The sequence below is a fragment of the Botryllus schlosseri genome, chromosome 10, assembly GCF_051294905.1.
Source record: "Botryllus schlosseri isolate E-star chromosome 10, Bs_hap1, whole genome shotgun sequence".
Taxonomy (NCBI): domain Eukaryota; kingdom Metazoa; phylum Chordata; class Ascidiacea; order Stolidobranchia; family Styelidae; genus Botryllus; species Botryllus schlosseri.
The window spans coordinates 8,062,300-8,084,747 of record NC_137245.1 but is presented as its reverse complement, the minus strand read 5'-3'; the positions used below and the strand labels follow the sequence as shown (position 1 = coordinate 8,084,747).

The 22,448-nt window shown below is 42.5% G+C and overlaps 2 protein-coding genes and 1 non-coding gene across 3 annotated transcripts; all 3 read right to left on the bottom strand.

Annotated features, from left to right (window-relative positions):
• Window positions 1-507: 507 nt before the first annotated feature.
• LOC145449243 (U1 spliceosomal RNA) lies at window positions 508-671 on the bottom strand. Its single transcript, XR_013918188.1, has one exon. It is a non-coding gene; the product is annotated as a U1 spliceosomal RNA (small nuclear RNA).
• A 6,788-nt stretch (window positions 672-7,459) lies between these two features.
• LOC145449009 (D-beta-hydroxybutyrate dehydrogenase, mitochondrial-like) lies at window positions 7,460-16,660 on the bottom strand. The gene is made up of 9 exons (XM_080327470.1): window positions 16,359-16,660; window positions 16,133-16,286; window positions 15,895-16,068; window positions 14,914-15,069; window positions 13,720-13,864; window positions 13,142-13,283; window positions 10,112-10,255; window positions 8,574-8,749; window positions 7,460-7,551 (listed from the first exon to the last, which is right to left on the bottom strand). The coding sequence occupies exons 2-9, from the start codon at window positions 16,263-16,265 to the stop codon at window positions 7,500-7,502; spliced, it is 1,122 nt and encodes a 373-aa protein (XP_080183596.1). The 5' UTR covers window positions 16,266-16,286; window positions 16,359-16,660; the 3' UTR covers window positions 7,460-7,499.
• Window positions 16,661-16,812: 152 nt separating this feature from the next.
• On the bottom strand, window positions 16,813-19,708 carry LOC145449003 (uncharacterized). Its single transcript, XM_080327462.1, has one exon. It carries the CDS (start codon window positions 19,657-19,659, stop codon window positions 17,500-17,502), a length of 2,160 nt encoding a protein of 719 aa, XP_080183588.1. The 5' UTR covers window positions 19,660-19,708; the 3' UTR covers window positions 16,813-17,499.
• Between the last annotated feature and the right edge of the window lie 2,740 nt (window positions 19,709-22,448).

Sequence of the window (22,448 nt, the reverse complement as noted above, 5' to 3'; positions counted from 1 at the left end):
AGAAATAGGATTAATAGGCCTACATGTTGTGTGTGTCAATTCACTTGGCGTGCCATGAAAAACCATCCCACGTGCCACAATTGGCACGCGTGCCAGGAGTTGACGACTCCAGCACTATACGCTATATCGACACACCGGTTATCAACTGTGATAATTGCTCCTGTCCTGGGTGGGCTCGGCTCAAAAATCTTTGCCATATCGAGCCTCCCGTCTACCTTGCCCGTCGGATATCACTGCGTCACAATTTTGTTCTATGATGTTGATATGTAATGTTGACGAATAAAGATTCTCTCCCTTTTTCACTGCCGTAAACAAAGTTATCATCCAACCCCCGAATAAGGAACACAGATAATATGGAAGCCTTTTGTACGGATAATAATCACTGTCACCCCAAACCCAACAATTCCTGAGTTGGCTGAACCTGCTCACCGTACATGATGGCTTGAACCATTGAATTATCGGTCTCGGCAGCCAGCGAGGAGCAGTACAGTTCGCTTCAACAAGAGTAAGGGGTTAGCGCGAACGCAGACCCCACTAGCAGAAATTACACGACCGAGTTACCCACATTTGGGGTAATCGCCGGGGTCAACCATGCCCATGTGCAATGGCATGGCCTCGCCCGGGCAGAACCGTCTGAGTGATCACGGTTTACTACTTCGTCAGGTAAGTATGATTTCGTATGAAATTTTTGGGCTCCCGTATTTCTGTAAAAACATAACCTTTGTGGTGATCACGAGGATAACATTCCACTGACGTACCGATGCGCAGTTGTTGCAGACCGATGCTTACAATGCTTTTGTAGCCTTTGTGGCTGTTCTCGCGTGTCCGGGCATATCAATCTCCGGCATCACTTCGACGTGGTTATCTCGCGCAACTCTCAACATTTGTTTGTATTCCTCAGCCGAGTATGACTAATTGACTATAGATAATTAACCTACGGATAGATGCGCATCGCATGATTCACAGTCGAGCTATGCTACAGTCGCAGATTTGTCGTCGCTTCATAGCATGAAACGGCAACGTAATAGGCCTTTTGCAGGACTTCGATCACGTGACTAGATACGCATAGCAACAACAAATTGGTTAGCAAGCTACTTTCTCGCGCACCTGCTTCAGTGCTAAATATCGCATAGTGTACTGTTGATTTCTGGTTGTAAACGTTTCGGAAATTCCTGTCCAGGCGATCTGGAACCCCACGGGACAAATGACATCCCGCAGGGAAAAATTATTTGCCGGTAAAGCAATACCAATTTGAAATCGTGTGTGCCTTTTAGTTTTGGCGATTTCCATATCTTTTGACATACCAGATATAGGAGGTCACGAAATAGCATAATGTAACGAAGTCAATATACTAACGGGTCCGCAAGAAGATGTTTAATACTTAGTCAGGGATCCTACCGCACTCATGTCCAACGGTAAATCTGATTACGTGAGCAGGGAGGATAAAAAAGTGATAGCAAAATATATATAATTCCCGATCATATTGATCGATACAAACATGAATTATATAAATATTTCGCGCTTTGCTCGTTCAGTCAAAATAAGGCGATGCACTTTACGGTAGACCCAATCTAGCTGAGAAGTAACGACGGAAAGCGTACAGGCTCATGAGGGCTGAAGGGATTTATCACCATGTGGGGGGCCCAATACCAACGTTTTTTTGGGGGGGGGAGGGGGGCTGACGAAGTGCTGTTACGGTCCTTGTGGGGAATGAAGGTTCGGAATAAATCTGAAGTGGGGCATGAAGACAAAAAGGTTAGGAACCACTGAACTAGGGCAATCAAATGATATAATAATCTCATACAATCAATATCTTCCGTCGCTTTGCCAACAATTTCAACGTGGACTTACAAGGGAAGTTCACCTTATACACAGGACCGTAACTTCCGCACCCCTAACCCCCAATTTGGAGGCCCGAGCTCGAAGGGGGCCCAAAATTGTTTCGTAAATTAGCATAAATTGTAGAGTTTTTTGGGGGAAATTTATGCAACTTCTAAAAAAACTTTTCGCGAGTGAATGTTGCCCAGTATCTGGGTTTTGGATACGCCCCCCCACACACATACAAAAGAAAAAATAAGCAAGATTTGTACAAATGGGCATTTCGGCGTCGGCCATTACCACGCCATGCCGCTCCAAGACATATACAGTTTTAGGCCATATAACATGCGACTCCAAGAATAGTGTGCCAGAACGATCGGCAGCGAGAAAACCTGAGTCGAAAAGGACTGCCCTTATGCTGACCAGAAACTTCGATATATATAAATAGGGCCACTGTTCCCTCTACGCTGCGCGCGTGCGCAATTGGGACTCACAGTGAGTTGGTGAGTACGCGCAGACTCGTGAAAATTTAGAGGGAACATATTGCATAGGCCTATATGTTTAATTGTCTATATATAGGCGCCTAAATGGCTAGCGCCAACTGTTCCTATCCTGGCAATCTGATCCCTGCAGGACAAATGCCTACCCGCAAGGAAATAACAATTTGAAATCGTATGCGTCTTTTAGTTTAGAGTACGTTTGGGCGATTTCAATATCTTTTGACATACGCGAAACATCACGTAATGAAGCATAGGCGCCGACTTTTATTTTTATACGAGTTGGCGAAGTCTTGTGACGTCATAATTGTTCCATATCAATGACGTCATCGTCGCACTAAAACGCACTTTACTACATGCCGAGCTGGTTTACGTGCAGCGTTAAACTATTCGGGTGGCGTTTTAATACCGGCCCTGTGGTCATTAATATCAAACCATGCGGTCGAGTTATTAAATGGAATCTTAAAACGGTACGAGTACGATCATATGAAAATATAACTGCGCTACTAGTCCGTCCGACGGAATGCACCGAACAGAAATCAGAATTTACGTCACTGAAAATTCAAGCGCAATGCGCTGTGGTGTGATTAACGAAATACGCTACGCACTGGCCTGGCAAGTTCGCAATTAACACACAACTCTCGAACAAGCAGACAATAATGATGATTACAAACGCGAAATCGCGCAGCCAATCAATAATTGTCTCTTGCGATTTCTAGCTTCGCGTTGATTAGCTCGCATCGCGGCAATTGTTTACAGATTAAAACAGCGATTTTGGCGGCATTGGTACATTTCCGATTTACGTTCGCGAAGCATTTTGGGAGTACATCGGTCAATTCGCAAATTCAATTTGCTTGTCGACGGCCGCCAACACATACTAATTGACTTACGTGTTGACGGCTGCACAAGTGCACAAATTTCCTTCTACGGCCGCTGGTTGACTAACCCTGGACTAGAACTAATTCCACTTCCCGGTGCATGCCGCGATCTTATCAATAGAAATTCACTGTCTACCAAATGCCCAATAGTTTAATATTCGATATTGTTGTTCTCGATACGAGTACATCCAGCAATCAAGTTGATCGGAATATAGAAGGTTTCCGGTTCAAACGAATCGAATAAAATCAGAATTTGCGCCACCCAGAATCTCGTTATGCATCAATATTGGACAATGGCATGGCATCGCCTACTGCACTTTAATAATGAATGGAACACTGAAAAATGACATCGTGCGGCAATTTCGGAGTACGAATATATCAAGTAGAAAACAAAAAAATATGGATGGTTGCAAACGAGAAAGCGTGTATTCTAATCAGAATCGTTATGAATAGGTTTTGAGTTTGACATAGTATTGAGTAACTGTCGTTGCGACAATTGTTTTCTCATTATATCGGTGTTTAAGCTGTATTGCTGCATTTCCCGATTAATCTCACTGGCAAAGCCTTCTTAGAGAAACGAATATGCGCAGAAATGAATTCCAATTGGGAGGCACACACCAACACATCCTCCAATTTCGCGCTCCGATTACGAAGAGTATCACACGAAGCTAGCTAGCTCAAGAATGGTTTTGTAAACGAATGTGGGCGTGCATCATTTAGATTTTAAAAAAGCAGATCGTCTATTTGGGCGGATGGTCGGGAGAGGAGATCTAGGATGGTGTTCATGTTGACGATTTTACGCGTATGATGAGCTTGTCAAAGAGTCCGGTAGTGCAGTCAATTAGTGAGTCCCTGATCTCTGGTGAACAATTAAATACGCGCGCGTATTACGCAGCCTCGATGACAGTTTTCGCAAATCAAAATATCCGAACTTGACGGCACCGATTTCAGGTGGTTCAGACCCGACACGTGTCGTCTTTTAGAGCTCAAACCATGATACACATCTTATGATCGTTACGTTTAAGTATTAGCGGGAATCAATTACGTACGGGTCTCTTTGCATTCGATGTTATTCAGTTTCGCGATGTCGCTCTTTAATCAATGTAACATCAACAATCACCAATTAGCGTAAACTCGACCGCATTGTCTCCAAACCAGCGGAAGATAGGAGCCAAAGCATGCTAGGCCCGAGACGCGATAGTTAAACCAGCAATGGTATCTTTCGCACCAGGCCTATCGCAGATGCTCAATTGCTCATGTATATGGCAGCGATGATATCGTGTACGCCAGGCCGAAGACGCCAATACAGATGCGATTGCGCAGGCAATCGATAGTATAGAGCAGTGGTTCCCAACCTTTTTCGACTCATCGCCCCCATTTGAAGCTACACACCGATCATCGCCCCCCAAATATTGGAAACCGAAAAACAGCACTTCGTGACGCCCCCCCCCCGAAAACGTTGGTCCTTGGCCCCATAGGGTGATAAACCAACCCCCAGTCACCCTCAGCCAGTTGGCTTTTTGTCGCTACATATCAGCTATACCCTATTTCATATACTGTTTGATGAGTCACCGTATTTCACCGAAACGCGCGAAGCGCGACAAATTTAAATAATTCATGTTTAAATCGGTCAATATGGTCGATGTGGTATGTTGGAAAAGGTAGGACCCCTAAATAATAATTATACATCTTCGGGCGGAATCGTTGTTGTATTGACTTCTTTACATGATGCTATTTCGTGACCTCCTATATCTGCTATGTCAGACGACATGGAAATCGCCGAAACGTACCAAACTAAAAGACGCACATGATTTCATATTGGTATTTCTTTACTGGCAAATATTTTTTTTCCTTGGGGGATGGCATTTGTCCTGTAGGGTTAAGGTCGCCAGGACAGGAACATTCGACGCCAGCCATTGAGGCGCCTATGGACAATTAAACATATATGTATATATATTATATATCGAAGTTTTCGGTCAGCGCAAGGGCATTCCTTTTCGGTCAATTTCTTCTCGCTGCTGATCGTTCTGGCACACTTCTCGGAGTCGCATGTTACATGGCCTATAACTTCATATGTCTTGGTGCGTCGTGGCGCAGTAATGGCCGACGCCGAAGTCTCCCATTTCCATAAATCATGCGTATTTTTGTTGGGTGACGGGGACCCCAACAACAAGATACATGAAAAGATTAGATTTTGGAAAAAGTCGCATGAATTTCTAAAAACTGACTCTATCATTCATGTTAATTCGCGAAATGATTTTGGGCTTCCTTCGATTTCGGGCCCCCCACCCCCAATTGGGGGGTTTAGGGTGCGGTAGTTACGGTCCCGACTCCAATATAGCCGTTTTAACGCGCCATTGCCCCCTATCGCCCCCTTCGTTGTTTTCGCCCCCTATCGCCCCCTTCGTCCGTTTTCGCCCCCCTATCGCCCCCTTCGTTATTTTCGCCCCCCTAGTCCGCCAAATCGCCCCCTGGGGGGCGATATCGCCAACGTTGGGAACCACTGGTATAGAGTGAGCCGGGCATATTTCAGATGCAGGCTTGTTCGAGACGCGATAAACCGGGCTAGCGACCATTGCCACGCGCTAGGGAATGAATAACCTAATTTCGCGACCATCTCAGCGGGAGATCATCACAGAATCTTCTCATTAATTGACAACATGCTTCTCGCAAATCGGCCCGGCGGAACAACGATAATACAATTATTGAATTGCAACTGAATATTAGAGTTAGAATGGTCGTTTCAAAATGACATGGTTTCGCGTTTCAAAAGGTTTCGGTCTCCGAAAGCCCACTGGCTTCGCGCCTGGCACACGCGCGTATCGAACTCGCCGATTTCTCTAACGAGGTCGCGTCGATTCGCCTGATTAATAATTATTGGTCACAAATCACTTGGGCGTTTGAGCATTTTGTACGAGGTGGCCGCCGCCTCGTAAATATGGTCACGAGGTGGTTGCGCCTCCTCGTAACCTCGTAAGTCGGCGCCTATGTAATGAAGTTAATATACCACCCATTACCCCAATATGTTTAATCATTATTTTTGGGCCCTACAGTTTCCCATGCACGTCATTCAGCTCTACCGGGACATTTGATCACATGAGCACAATTTGATAGCAACATATATGCAATTTCCGGTCATAATATCCGATTCAATCATGGAATGTGGAAATTTTTCGCGCTATTTGGCGAATAATAGCGCCCGACCGAAAAGTAATGGAAACGTCACTGATAAGTCGCGGCAAACGCGACGCACCTGTTGGGGGGTGGTGGTCTGGGGGCCAAGCCCCCCAGAAGTCTGGTTTATCACCTTATGGCGGGCCCATGATCAACGTTTCGGGGGGCCTGACGTGACGAAGTGTTGTTACGGTCCTGCTTATACCTTAACGGTATAGGCCAGACCGGACAATGTATTCGGCGTCAGAGTACGTTGATATTGAGCAGACTGTAAAATGGGTTTCTATTATACTTGCTACCTTTAATACTCCATTAACCGTAACCAGCACCGCAATCGCACAGATTTGGTTTTTATGATGCAATAAACATATGAAGTCAAAATTGACCCCGTACTCCCGCCAGATTTTTTACATCAGACAACGATATGAATTTCAATGATTGGTTGAATAAGCATCATTCCGTGACTACATGCAGTGTATTCCGCTCTTGATGTTGTGTGACTGCGGGTCTATCTCACAGCAGAGAGTCGCTAAATATTGACAAACGGCAAGCTGGATATTTCGAGCAACTTTTTGTAACAAAGCAAGATTGTCAAGGAGCATTCTCGTTTAGTGTTGTTTATTTTATGCTGCCAGCGCCATACAGAGTGGCCTGCATCTGAAATACAACAAACTTCAACCAAAGATTTTATAATGAAGTAAAACTTGTAATATACGTAAAAGGTTCACAGTGCAGAACCCACCAAGGTTGGTTTGTGAACGTCAACCTCTAAATTTCGGATGGCGAAGTTCCAGACATTCCTGGCTTACCCGTTGGGATGTAGCCAACATTATGAGCCCTCCTGTCCAGGGTACGTAGTGATTATCACAATCACCAAAATTTACCAAGTGCTTAAATCACTGACAACCGTTGAACTAACTGAACTTGGAATACTAAGTATTACGCTACCTCATAAGTCGTAGCATATTCTCTGACCCAGAAGCATTCTACACAAACCATCGACCACGAAGCAGATTCTAAATAGCTCAAGCAGTTACGAAAGTCTTGATAATTCACATACACGAGCGGCGACAATAAAATACAACACACATCTACGACAAGGCTTTAACTGTATTTTGGTCGATAAATTAAACTAGTCATATTTCGTAGGCGCGACCGTGCTTGAGCCCCTTGTGATGTAGATGCTGAAAACAGAAAATTGTTAGGCTGGGGACCAGTGTTGGGATGACTCGAGTAAGACTCGAGTCACCTTTTTCGTATGAGTTGACTTGACTCGAGTCACTTTGCTAAAATGACTTGACTTGACTCGGCGTATCAGAAATGTGAATTGACTCGTGACTCGAAGCAAAAATTTACGAGTCAATTTCAAGTCATCAAGCAATCGATGTCAATAAAAATCACTGTATCTTGCTATCGGATTGTTCGCGAAACGCTGGTGTAACCCGTGAGAGCGACCAATCATTCATTGATCGTGGGTTTTACTGAGCCTCCATTGTTTTCTCACAAATAAATTGACCGCTAACGAAGTGATCGAAGCTTACAGCTTACGCTGTCGTAAACTAGCATATTGAAGTAATTTAATGACAAAATGTCTATTACTGTTCTCTGTTATTACCTGAACCAAACCTCTTGTTTTATTGAAATGGAATTCGAAGATAGTTTATATAGTCCTCAACCATTGACGCAGGCTCGAATTGTGTCTTATCAATTTGTAAATGGGTAATGTATGGCATCTTATCTATTCGTTTCTCTATTCTCTATTTTGGCTGGTAACTATAAACTGAGGCTATGCAATTACTTACGTAGTTTAGCATTTCTACTTATATGTGAGCGATACTGCGCGCCTTTTTGTGCGTATATTTGACTCTATATTAGTTCATCGGTTCAGAATCAATGACCAATGACCACTCAATCTGCATTTCAGACAGCTAGCAAAATGCAATGACGTAAGCATGCCTCATACTTCGAAAAGGCAACTTGACTTCAAATGTGACTTGACTCGTGACTTGACTTGACTTGACTCGACTAGACTCAAGTCACCTCCAAAAATCGAGTGACTTGACTTGACTCGAGTCACCTTCGAAAATCGATTGACTTGACTTGACTCGAGTCAAAATGTGCAATGACTCGAAATGACTCGGGACTCGAAGGTAGTGACTTGATCCCAACACTGCTGGGGACTAAGATCGATACCAGGTTTACTTACTAGTCTGCAATCGCGGTAGGAAAATGAGTCATAATGAAGACTTTTATCTTCCAGTAAGGGCTCATTGGAAAGTAGCGCGTTGATGGATTCTTCGACAAAAGAGCGTCTTCATATGCATTGATGACTGGAGATAGATCTGTTGTGCCAGCATTGCAGTAACCCACCATCTCGTTAACCTATTACGTGTTAAAATGTACTTCAGGAATAAAGCAAAAAAATCACAACTACTTTGAAAAGTTGCGAGATAAATGAGTACCTAACCGCTTTTACATTTCTGGAGTTATTCGAGCACATGGTGACTAATTGTCCCCCCTCAAGATTTTCCTGGTCGAACTAATTACTTTTTACACCCGAGCAGAGTTGAATAAAGTGTGTTGAACCGGATTGAACTGAGCAGTGAACACAATGACTTGGACTCGGGTCACAACACTATGACTCGGACTCGATGGTGAATTGAAAATGACTCGACTTGACTCGAGTCAAAACTATAAAAGTGAGATTGACTAGTGACTCGGAACCTTTTGACTTGGTTCCAACCCTGGTTTGGTCACAGATGAAATTGGTACTTGCATAGGGTTACCATATTTTGTAAATCTGAAAAGAGGACACGTTTTCAAGATTTTCAAACTTGCAAAACCGGTGGAAAATCCTGAACAAATGGTAAATTTATCCCCACTTCCTGGTCGGTTGACTAAAAAATGGTCATCTTTCTTGCTCAGCTTGCCCGAAATACTATTTCTCCCTTCACTTCATCAGGCGGTTGACTAAAAAAGGTCAACGTTCCGGCTCGGCTCCCCAAATACCCGCCGGAGCGTTACTTCGGTGGTAATGTACGGCATCTCAGTCGAATTTGGCCTTAAATTTGACCAAAATTCTCAAGAAAGAAGACAAAATCTCAGAAATGAGGACAAAAGGGCGTCCTCCGAGGACGCTTTCAAAAATGTCAAAAAAGAGGACAAATCCTCTTGAAACAGGACGTATGGTAACCCTACACTTGCACATATTTCCATCACTTTTTGGATGAAACGGTCATGGGTGCTTTATGGCGCCAGTAGTCATTCTGCATTAATTGAGAAGATACCCCTCGACCTTGCACCCATCATCTGGTTGCACACAGGGGTAGCTAAAGTGGTCAGCGCAGGGAAGTAACACCATGAATTTCTACCCTATTACAGTAAAAGTAACCCTTTCCAAGATATGTTCAAACTAATAAGGGGGGGGGGGGGTAGAAAACGAATGGTGCAATGGTAGATATCGTTGAACGGTTTTAACAGTTCATTTCAAGGTGCATCTTGGTGCGACTAACGCAGAATGACCAATGACACTACAAACAGATTCAGCGGTTGAAAACATGCTCAGTTGCATTGATGCAGAGGCTATTGCACACAGCGGCACACAGTGGTGATAATTCCACTCAGTAAAGCGAAGAAAATTTATCTCCAAACCCTCTTCAAAATCTAAACTGCTAAAAATTAAAATAGAGGCACTGCAAAAAAGTAGAAGTGACTCGTAACTGACCACCTGTGATTAGCACCAACCTTCTTATTAAAATATGTGCGGCCGTAGTCCTTCTTGACAGTGTCGTTCATTTGGCTCCACATTTTATCGGCCAATGCAGAGACTGATTCCTTCGTGAAAATGCTTGTTCCTGCGATGTAGTTTCCTGGTTCAAGAATTGAAACCTGAGAACAAACACCAATTAGCAGAGGTGGTTAAAGTTGCAGTAATTGGTATTCATAGTAGAAGTAGCAGCTAGGCCTGGAGCGGGCAACATACGAGATTTTGAGGAATTTGAGCGGCCCGCATACAGTTACCGGTCTTACATGATAACCTGGTCCGCGGCCACAGTTGTAGGCCTACTTGCTTACTACGTCAAATTATGGTGAATTTATTTCGGTTTTTAGTCATGTGACAAGCATGTTATGTTCCGTTACAAAGGGCCTTTCCATTTTTTCCTTCAGTCTCATGCATTTCGACAAGCCGGAAAAATAGATCACAGTGAAATTTGGGCTGTTTAGTGTAATAATTAAAAGCTGAACAGACAAAAATAATAGTGACAGTTTACTAACATTAACAAGACAAATCTGCGTTCACGGGCACTGTGCAGTCTTTATCAAGGGTTCCAACATCCGACATGCAGACAGAGTTCAAAGAACTTGTTGACAACTTTGATCGACCGCACATGCCTCATTGACTTCAACTGCTATTGAAGTATGTAACGTTAATATCTTCATTAAATATGCTGTTTTTTGTCTCTAAAACTTAAAGTTTACCTTAAATATGATATATTCCCTGCATACGTGGATAAATACGCGATTAATGTATCGATTCAGGAATTCGGCCCGTCGAGTACTTCATTTTCCATATCAGGCCTGCCAACTGGAGAAGTGGCCCGCCTCTGAGTTAGGTCGTAAATTTATACACATATACCGGTAATGTGACAATTTCCTAGAGATGTTAAAACTGCTTCAAACGAAAATGAAGGTTTGAAAGTACTCAAGTCGGTAGTTTCGAACAAAAAGTGGATTTGGTCGTGGAGGCGCATACTTTTTGCAGATATAATCAGGTCGATATTTCAGTTTGAAAGAAATACCATTATCTACCAATAGAGGCAAAAATTCTTGGCAGTTTCAATGATGTCACAGTATGGTTCTAGGAAGTCGGAGAACTAAACTAGAAGTCGGAGACTGCTAGACAGAGGATATTAATATCCATCCATGCGCAGCCTCTATAGTTTATTTCATGTCAAAGAATAGGCTGTGAACTTGTTCTAATCCAGGGGAGGGCAACATACGGCCCGCGGGCCGGATCCGGCCCGCTGAGAGTTTTTAGTCTGAAAGTGAAATTTCATTCTGAAAGTATTGACAAATTTCATGCGTCAAAGAATGAATCCAAGTTTGCCAATCTGAGAAAGATGGACATTAAACTACTTGCTCTGTTCGGGTCTACCTACATTTTCAACCATGAACCAGTGTTGGGATGACTCGAGTCACGTTTTTTGTACGACTTGACTTGACTCGAGTCACCTTGGAAAAATGACTTGACTTGACATGACGCTTCAGAAATGCAGATCTACTCATTACTCGGAGAGCTTCTTGGAGGTACAGAACTTCAATATACAATTGTATAGTATATTCATATTGAAATGAACCCGAATATTTTCGGCTGACATTCGTCAGGGGTAATCGTCAGCAACTAGTAGAGAAATGGAAAGAACATTGTATATCAACAATCGTATCACAAAATATGACGTCACCAGCATGAAATTTGGTGAACGTAAACAAAATTTCATGCTGGTGACGTCATATTTTGTGATACGATTGTTGATATACAATGTTCTTTCCAATTCTCTACTAGTTTCTGACGATTACCCCTGACGAGTGTCAGCCGAAAATATTCGGGTTCATTTTAATATGAATATACTATTCAATCATTACTCGGAGCAAAATTTGCAAGTCAACTTCAAGTCATCAAGCAATAGATGTCGACTAAATCGCTGTATCTTGTTCAAGTTCGGATTGCCATAACCAATGAATCAATGATTGTGCGTTTTACCGAACCTCCATTGTTACATCACAAATAAATTGATCGCAAACGCGGTGATCGGACCTGATACAACAGCTTACATTGTCGTAAACTTGCTCACCTCAACCAACCATCTTGTATATAATTTAAATCAAACGAATATCGCTCACACATTTATAATTGTGTATCGTGGATAAGTGGGTGGGTAGGGTATTGAACTATATAATTTTTAAACTTCCTGAGGTTTGGTATGTTATCCTGTATTTTGGCCGATATTTAAAGACTGAGGCTATACCGCTATACTTGCGCAGTAGAGCAGTTCTGCATATGCGTGAGCGAAACAGCGTTTAATCAAGTCTTTATTCGTTCCTTGATTCAGAATAAATGGGTACGGTGCTTCATCTGTATTTAAAACAGTCAGGAAAATGTAATGACTTTGAATCATGTCTAGTACTTTGAAATTTCAACTTGACTTGACTCGAGTCACCTCCAAAAATCGCGTGACTTGACTTGACCCGAGTCACCTTTGAAAATCAAGTGATTTGACTTGACTCTTGTCAAAATGTGCACTGACTCGAGATGACTTGTGACTCGAAGGTAGTGACTTGATCCCAACACAGCCACGAACATTACCGAGCAAGGCTGTGTTTCAATATAACTGATGTTCGCGTGCAGTCTTTACCAAGGGTTTCCGCATACGACATGAAACCAGAGTTCATAAAACTAGTTGACAATATTAAACGACCACAGATGTCCGATTGACTTCAATAGCTGTTGTAAATAAATTCACTAAATACTGTTTTTGGTCGCCATGCTTCAAACTTAAAGTTTACATTAAATACAATTGATTCCTTGTATAGGTGGATAAATACGCGATTAAGCTATAATGTATATATATTCTGTAATCCCGCCAGCCAAGGTCTTCACTTTCCCATATCCGGCTCGCCGGCCGGAGAAGTGGCTCGCCCCTGTTCTAATCAATGGTCCGAAGTTTCGGGAATGCGCCTCAAGCTAGATGCCGCATCATTCTAAATCTAATCTACCTTCACTCCCCATTGCTTCATTTCATAGCGTAAGCAATCAGAAAAGGCTTGAACGCCAAATTTGGTGATGCAGTATACGGACCGTGACGGTGCAGCCATCCGTGATATACCGCTTGCCATGTTAACAACTCTTCCTTTAGCCCTGAAAGTGGAAAGCACACCTTAAGTTCGCAAACACTGATGTCAAATTCATATAACTTGATGAAACCAGTTACAGAACCAGTAGACAGCAATTACTACTATGATAGTGACAATCACATGTCAATCACTATGTCAGCGGTTCATTACCTTTACTAATCCGCAGAACACTCACACAAATCTGCAAGCATTTGCGGAACGCAAATTTTCGCTGAGTCATAAAAACAAAAAAGTTACCAAAATATACCTCTATCCGCATAGTTAGATTACTATAGCTTGCTGGTGCACAGATTGACCTGCGCATCAACGAAATTAAAAAAATAACACCATCAAAATATTACTTTCACACAAAATGAGAACATTGCAATGAATATCTATAGCATCTATTCTACTTTTTGACTCTTGCTACCAATACAGATGCTAAGCAAATCACCGCTTGCCTTCGGATAAGCGGCAGGCATGCCTTTGTCACTCTGACGACGCCCCACAAATTGACGTCCGCCACATGCTTATATAGCTCCATTGATGACCATTCAATGTCACCGAATGCGGATGTCCCGGCATTGTTGATCACTCCCCAGAGACCTGATGAAATTGTATGGATCAAATTATTTTGAGAACTGAACAAGCCTTTGTCGATTAGCAGTGATGGTGAAAGCAGCTGACATTGCTACTCAGGAAGAAATATCAAGTGAGCAGTCTAAGAAGTTGGCTACTCAAATAAGTAGTTTCAAGAAGTAGATTTGGTCGAAGTGTCACACAGGGTTGTAAAGAGTCGACTTTTACTCGAGTCATTTTGCATGCCTCGAGGCAAGTCATACGACTCGAGACTGAGACGTCCAAGACAGACATTTTGTTGTAACTTCAAAGATTAGTAAAGTCACCACATTATTGGTATTTCGTCTATCATTCCTGATTCTTGGAAAATAGAACAAGAATCTGATGGGACTGAGGAAAATTATGATCTTATGAACGCGAACCATTCCATATCACTCAAGCAGAGTTGGAAAAAGAGGGTTGAACCGGATTGAACTCAAAACTGAACAGTGAGCTGAGCACAATGACTTGGACTCGAGTCACAACACTATGACTTGGACTCAAACCTCTTCTCACTGACTTCGACTTGACTCGGCGGTGAATTGAAAATGACTCGACTTGACTCGAGTCAAACCTATAAAAGTGAGATTGACATGTCACTTGGAACCTTGTGACTTGGTTACAAGCCTGGTGTCACATACAGTCAATAACAGAAGACTATTTTAAATTGGACGATGCACCAGCGCTGCTAACAAAAAATAACCAATGACAATGCAAATAGGCAATATCTTCGAATATATATTCCAGTACAATGATACAGGGGCAATCTCACAAAATTCTTACGACAATTTCACCGATAAAATTGATACAAACTCATCCCAAAACTACTTTCTAATTTTTAAACTACAAATTGTCGAAAGTAGTTGGCCTTAAAAAGGTTCTACTAAGAATTTTACTAAAATTATAAACAATAGAGCACATCTGGCAATTGCTAGCGTTGCCCAAGGCTTTACTCCACTAACCACACATACAGTTAAAAATAACCACACATTGGCCCCAAAGTGCATCACATTCCTAATGATTAAAAACGGTCTGACCTGTTTGTCCCGCGGGTAGATTTTTTCCAATGAAATCGACTGCGTCTTTGACACTTTCATCGCTTGATACGTCAAGTTGAATCACTTTAAGGCGTTCAGAGCCTGTATCCTGGAGCAGCTTAGCTCCTTCACCACCTTTATCTTTCAAGTAGCATCCTACATCGGGAAGACAGAAAAAAATTGCAACAAATCGGAAAATGCTAAGCTGACTACAGTAAAAATGGCGTTCATTGAACGAAAATGCTGGTTCTAACCGAAAGATCCGATAAGTCGCTCAAAACAACTTTATTTCAGCCACTGAAATGAGATGTCATTCTAACGATTAAAACAACACTTTGAAAAGCGTCATTTAAAAAATCACAATTCTGTCATTCAATCGATCAAAACAGCTCACAGATACATGTGTCATTCAAAAATCATAACTTTGTCATTCAAACGTTCTGACACTTCACCATATCATTTATTATGTGTACAGTAGATGTAAGTACAATAGGCTATATAGCCTACAGTTGTACACTACACATCTCTGAACATGAAGATACCGACCTTTTGTGATTGACATAATGTCTACAGATATGTCTAGGTTGATAATGTTTGCATGATACCAACTAACAACAGGATTAGCACCTAACTTTGCAGTTAATCAACTATTTTGGGGATTCCATGTCAATATACCTTCATCATCTGCAATTGAAGGAACTAATAATTTTCCATAATTTGAGGGAAAGTATGGATCTAAATTGAATAAAGATAATAGTCCTATAGCAGAAATGAATAGTGGGCCACCAGAATATCAGATTATGATAAAAATGACATTTTAAGCAATTTATGGTAATCTTTCTAAACGTAACACCTTGCCTAATTGCATTGACTCTATAGGCTATAAGTCAAATTCTGAGATTTCATCGATGGCAACAACACGGAACATGAGTTTCTGTTCTGCATTTCGTGATATTTTGAAAATCAACGATCGAGTCTTACCGGCAAAAACGTGCATTCCCATAGCATCAAATTTTTTAGCTGCAATCAGCCCGAATCCAGTATCGCAGCCAGTAATGAATATTGCTTTGCCTTTTGAATTCAACCTTCCTCTTGGAATATGAGGTAGAAGCAAGCAGAATATGAATACCACAGAAAGGTATGTGCATGAAAGACCTGCCAATTACACCGATTTCAATATTTACATTTAGCCGCAACTAAAATCACCAGTTTCACATACCTTTGGTCAAGTCACCCTCCAATCCAATTGCTGTAGACACGTAGTATATGATGAAAGGTAGAAACAGTCCCAAGGTTCCAGTTAAAATCAGAGAAACCACCCAATAATACGCAGCTTCCACTAATTTACCCATGTCGACCACCCTGCAACAAGCCTATTTCAAAAGGAAACTGGAACTTAAATTCTATTGCCAGCAAACGCAGAGTGCATGCTACAATAACTTTACCGTCGTTTATCCGCAGACTAGTCATGTTTGCATTGCTTCGCCAGCTGAATTGACCTTACACGGGTAGCAAACAAAGCCATCGAAGACTTTGCACGTGTCGTTATTGCTAGCATCTCACTAATTACATTCCCAACAATACATCACATCATATCCACTAGTAAACTGCAGTGGTGGCATTCCTAACACGGGGAGATGCACCAAAATTGTGTTTAAACTGAAACCTAGTTGGTACAATTAATATGCTCTGCATACCACACAGAGTACTAATTGCACCAACTCATTATTTTAACTACAGCTAAAAATCTGTAAAGATGCCTTTCAACCCTGATTATTGGCCAAGCGCCGAGTGAATGACAACACACGCACTAACTGAGCTATCCACATCCGTAAGTGACCAAGATAACTCTCACCAAGCTAGTCCTGCACTCTTACACGTAATCATTTCGACAGGACATCATTTACACATCACCTCTCATATTTCACATATAATCAACAAAACCACTTTACAGTTGTCAAACAGCAGCACAATTTAATATTCGCGGTCGACACAAGCTACTGATGGTAGATTTTGTTTTGCAATAGCAGAACAACAACTTGTAACGTTCGCTTTATAAAGAACTCAAACATCAATTTATAGCATCGGACATCATTCAAAATTCAATAACTGCACAAAATTTAAATGGTGAAGCAGCGAAATCGCTTATGCTGGGAAAAATCGAGTGCCTGATAGATTCAATTCTGAATCTGGAATCAGTGAGTACCACCATGAAATCATAACAGGATGTATGTGGTAAGTTCGAATATAGTTTATCTGCGAGCGAAAAGAATACTGGTTTCAGATAATTTGGAGTTACGATCAAGCTTTGAAGCAGAAAATACCATCGTAATTATAATTTCACCAAAATTGTGCCCAGCCTCAGTTTCGACGTACATAGCTGGAGTACAACTAGTAACGTTTGCTTGGCGAGAAACTTAACACCAACGCATAGCGTCAGACAACATTCACAACTCGTTAACTTCACAAAATTGTCAATTGTCCTGTGTTCAGGAATTGTCAACGACAGTACATAAATCCCGTGAAACTTGGCATACCACCAGGGGTAGCCTGCAGATCAAACGTGTATCAGACGACGAATCAAACTCATTGATTCGCGCTGATGGCAATGTTTAAAAGCTCATCTCCCGGATCTGCAATCTGCAGGCCGTTTTCCTCGTCTTTTTCTGCGTCATCCCCCACCAAATTGCCCATATCCACGAGCTGAATCATCTCCCCAGACTGACTAATCACGGTTTTGACTTGGCTTTCGCCTGCAGAAGTGACTTGAGTCAAACCATCAGCTGGCTTCTTCTTCATTAACAGCACTGGTTCCGAATCGTCGTTGGTTAGAAGATCGTCAATCATGTCTTCGGACTGCACGCCTGCTATCAGAACAGCTGCATGATTATCATCTTCCTCTGTGTCCTCATCATTCTCCACAAAAACAGTGACAGTTTTCACTGAATCCGAAGTGCCGGCTTCGATGATAGCCGGTATCTTTGTGTCAATTTCTTCTTCATCCTCATCCATTTCCCAAGGACGCTTTCTGGATTCTCTCCCATTTTGATTCTGCCTCGTTCCGTAGCTTCTATGAGATTTTTGGTGCTTCATCAAGTTCCAACGGTCATGAAACAGCTCTCCGCAGTAGCGACATTGTATCGGCGTGTCGAGGTAAGCGTGTTGTTTACGCATGTGCACGTTTAGATCGCTCTTCCTGCCAAGCAAAGTGTGGCAGATTTCGCACTCGAATTTGGGGGCCGTTTTTAGATGCTGTTGCATGATGTGCATTTTCACGCTGCCGCGTTGTGTGAATCGCTGATGACATTCAGGGCATTCAAACGGTTTTTCTCCAGTATGGGACATTCGGTGGCGTTTGAGATGGAAGCTATCGGCGAACGCTTTTCCGCATTCGTCACAGCTGTAAGGTCTTTCTCCTGTGTGAGATCGGAAGTGACGTCGTAACTTGCTGATTTCGACGCTTGCGTAATCGCACAGAGTGCACTTGAATGGTTTTTCATGCGTGTGTCTGTACCTAACGTGTCGAGTCAGTTCTCCGCTCGTTACAAATGCCATTACGCAACCTTCTTCGGCGCATTTGTACGGTTTTACGCCAGTGTGGGTGTTGATGTGGTTACGTAGCAGTGTGTTGGTGCGAAACGCGCGTTCGCACAAGTGGCATTGGTACGGTCTCTCGTCAGTGTGAATTTTGATGTGTCGTATCAAATTGCTGTGGCGATGACTGTAGAATGAGCATTCTTTGCATTGATAAATTTTGCGGCGGTCTCTAGATTTATCCACACCACGCCTGGGACCGTTTTTTTTAAACATAGACGGATCAACGATAGCTATTTTACTGCTATCTTCATCAGCGTCCTTACCAGTCGGAGGTTCTTGAAATTCGTACACACTTTCGTCAGCTATTTCAAGGCCGGTGTTACCCATTATTGCAGCGTTCGAGTAGTCTTCCGCTATACTCATAGCGACCAATGTTGAAGTTGAGGCTTCTGACGAAATCGGAATGATATCGCCCGCTTGCGATATATCTTTTTGGCTGTAAACTCGAATTTGTAAAGACGGTTTCGATCCATTATCATCATTTTCCTCATCTGAGTCGCCAACCTCCTCTTTTGTGATAGACTGTTTCTGCTGTTCGAGTAAAGCCGCGGCAGTGGTGGCTGTAATCATATGCCGCGATCCACTGCCTCCTTCCGATAGCTTCATTGCTTCGTCGATTGTAATTTGAATATCTTGATCATTATCATCTTTTGTGATGAAAACAATGCCGGCTTGCTCTGCTGCGGCTTGCAAAATCGCGGTTTCAGTCACAGGAACACCATTGCTGTCGACAGCTATCAAACGAACTTGCTGTGATTCGGCGCCTGGAATTTGCATGTTAACATCTGCTCCTTGCACTGACACTGGTAATTCGCCGGAAGATACCATACGTTGATGCTCTTCGGCTGATACTGCGATAAATTGGACGGTTGTGGTGGCCTCAGCTTCATCCTCGGGTATAGGATCTCCATCTTTAGCGGGTTGAAGCTCAATTTCCGATGCGTCAGCTGTCTCCGACGCGGTGATATCGCTTTGAGATACGGTGCTGGTACTCGCTTGGTCGACTTGCGTCGGTACTACGGCTGCTTCGTCTGCTTGGCTATGAGAATTGTCATCAACTACTGCGCCATCTACAGCTAATTCCGATGCATTTTGCTCCTCCACTCCATCTCTAGCGACCCCAAGAGATTCAGCACTCTCCTGCGACATAGCGGTGAGCTCGTACGCTATCTGGTATGAAAACCGCTCCTGAGAAATCACCGCTTGCTGGCATGACGGAGGTCACGTGATTAAACGTGCGCCGACGTCACATCCACCCGATGCTTTGTAACGGTAATACGGATAATAATGGCACTATCGCATGGCTACTATGACACGTCGATTAAAAATTAGTCAACGGGAATTTATTAAAGTCAACTGATAGTATTACAGGCGAAAACCGATTCTTGGTACTTCGCAGCGCCGTTGGTAATAGTTACGCATCAGTGAACATAGGCTGAAAAAAGGATTTTTGAAATTATCCGCAGTTGACGGTACGCGCCTATATTAATGACGACCGAATTTGTTGTCTTTGGAACCGCTACCAATGGAAATACGATGCAACGAGTGCTGTGCTAAAATTAGAACAACGGATATGTTTCAAACCGATATTTTCCGACGTGTGCTAATCAGCCGATGCCATTATAACAGTTGAAACCTAAAATTTCAAAAAATAGGGAATGCAAGATATACTATCACTGGTCGAGCGTTACGGATTATTCAGAGCCGATCTTTTTCCATAATATTAAGGAGGAATGCCATCTTAATAAAAAGTAGGATGAAATAAAAAATGTTTTGAGCTGTTCCATGGCGATATGGCCCCTCTCTTTGGCGGCATCCGAATTAAAATTGTTATCAACAGTTGGCATTGTTTTTATCGCTCAAGACACACTAGTGCGGGACAGATTTTTAAGACTCCCCAGTCCGACTACGATCCGGGTGCTTCAACATGGAATTCGTCTTCGACTCATGACTAGGCTTACCATATTTTGGAAATCTAAAAGGGGGACACTTTTCCTAGGCCTGCAAAACCGGAGAAGAATTCTCAAAAACCGGTGAATTTATTCCACTTTCTGATCGGTTGACTAAAAAAAAAGGTATTCTCTCCGCTCAGAGCTCAAAAATACCGTTTTGCTCGCCGCATTGCTAGGTGGTTGACTAAAAAAAAAAGGTCATCTTTCCGCTCAGAGCTCAAATCACCGTTTTTCACTCCGAAATACCCGCCGGCCTTAAAAAGCGGGACGTTTGGCTGACTGGTCGGGACAAGACGTCAAAAAGCGGGACTGTCCCGCCTAAAGCGGGACGTATGGTAAGCCTACTCATGACGCATCAGAAATGGGTATGAATCGAGCTGAACTCAAAATTAAATAATACTGCCCATAATATCCAATATCCACCCTGGATTTGGATAAATCCTACATACTACTCGCTAGTACCATAGTAGGCCTACTTTGGAAGTATCAGAAAAAGTACAAATTCGTCTCCGGCCTTCAGCGAATGTATGACTCCGCATCCGACTACTTCACTTCATCGTAAAAAAAGCGTACACCAGGCTACAACAAACGCGCGACCTCGACGAACAACCACCTTATGATCAGGACGGAATACATGAAAACGCGTCACCCTATCAAGTATATGCCGGACCTATGGTGTAGAACAGCTTCTTGCAGGCTATTCGACAGTCGTCGAGCATGCCGACATTCAAATCGAAACACAAGCAATTTCTACTGGATTAATACTATTCAGCCTTTATGATTACCGCCGGCCCACAATCTGATTATCGACATCGCTTACCGACACATGCAGCATTCATTTTTGTCACTTTCTTCTATATGATCTTTTCTTAAATCCAGTGTGCATGCCTCTTGTTTACATGCTCTAGGCCAGTGTTTCTTAACTTTGGCGCCAGTGACCCCAGAGCGGCGATTCGGATTTTGATGGGGGCGGAAACGCTCAGGGGCGATATGGGAGACGCTGACGAAAATGGCGTCGTAGTAGAGGGTGCAGTAGAGACATATGAATAAATAGCTCGGGATATTTTCCACAAAATGTTTCAAACTAGGTATTTTATCCCGCAGCGCACAGCGGGCCGAAATCGAAGAGGCACCGTACCACTTTTGAGAGTGAGAGCCCTTATACATTAATATGCTATGAAGCTTTTTGATCAAAATAAGCCATTGTTTTAGTGACAATGCACGACTGACTTCGCGAGTCAATTGTGTCGTCACAAATGATCTGCTCCGGACTCACGAAGTATTCCCAGTGAAAAGCACATAGGCTATATAGGTCCAGAATAATATCATGAACGCGTAAATTATGGAGTTGTAAATGCAATAGTAATGTTACAAACACTGGTTATCCAGTAAATCACTTTTACGAATCCAAAAGTAAATCTCAAATACTGGATATGACGTAAATATGCTTGTACGAATTACTATCGAGGAACGAATAAAGAGTTGATTATACACGCAAAACGGCGTTGTATCGCTCATGAATACGTAGAACTATACTAAACTACGCGAGAAGCAGCATAGTTCCAGTCAAGAATTATCAGCAAAAATAGCCTACAGTAAAATACGTAACCTCAGAAAGTTGAAAATCCGATATGGTGCAATACCCTGCCCACCTACATATCCATGATATAAAATTATAAACGTTCGAACGATATTCGTTCTACGATTTAAATCATACAAGATAGTAGATAAAGGAGAGGACTGGGCCCTGTGAGCAGTTTATAGAACAGAGATACTATGTTAATATTACTTTACGACAGTGTAAGCTGTAAGCTTCAGTCACTGCATGTGCGATTAGTGTATTTGTGATATATCAATGGTGGTTCGGTAAAACGCACAATCATTGAATAATTGGCTGCTCTCACATTTCACACCAACGTATCGTAATAATTCGAACTTATACAAGAAACAGCGATTTAGTCGACATCGATTACTTGATGACTTGAA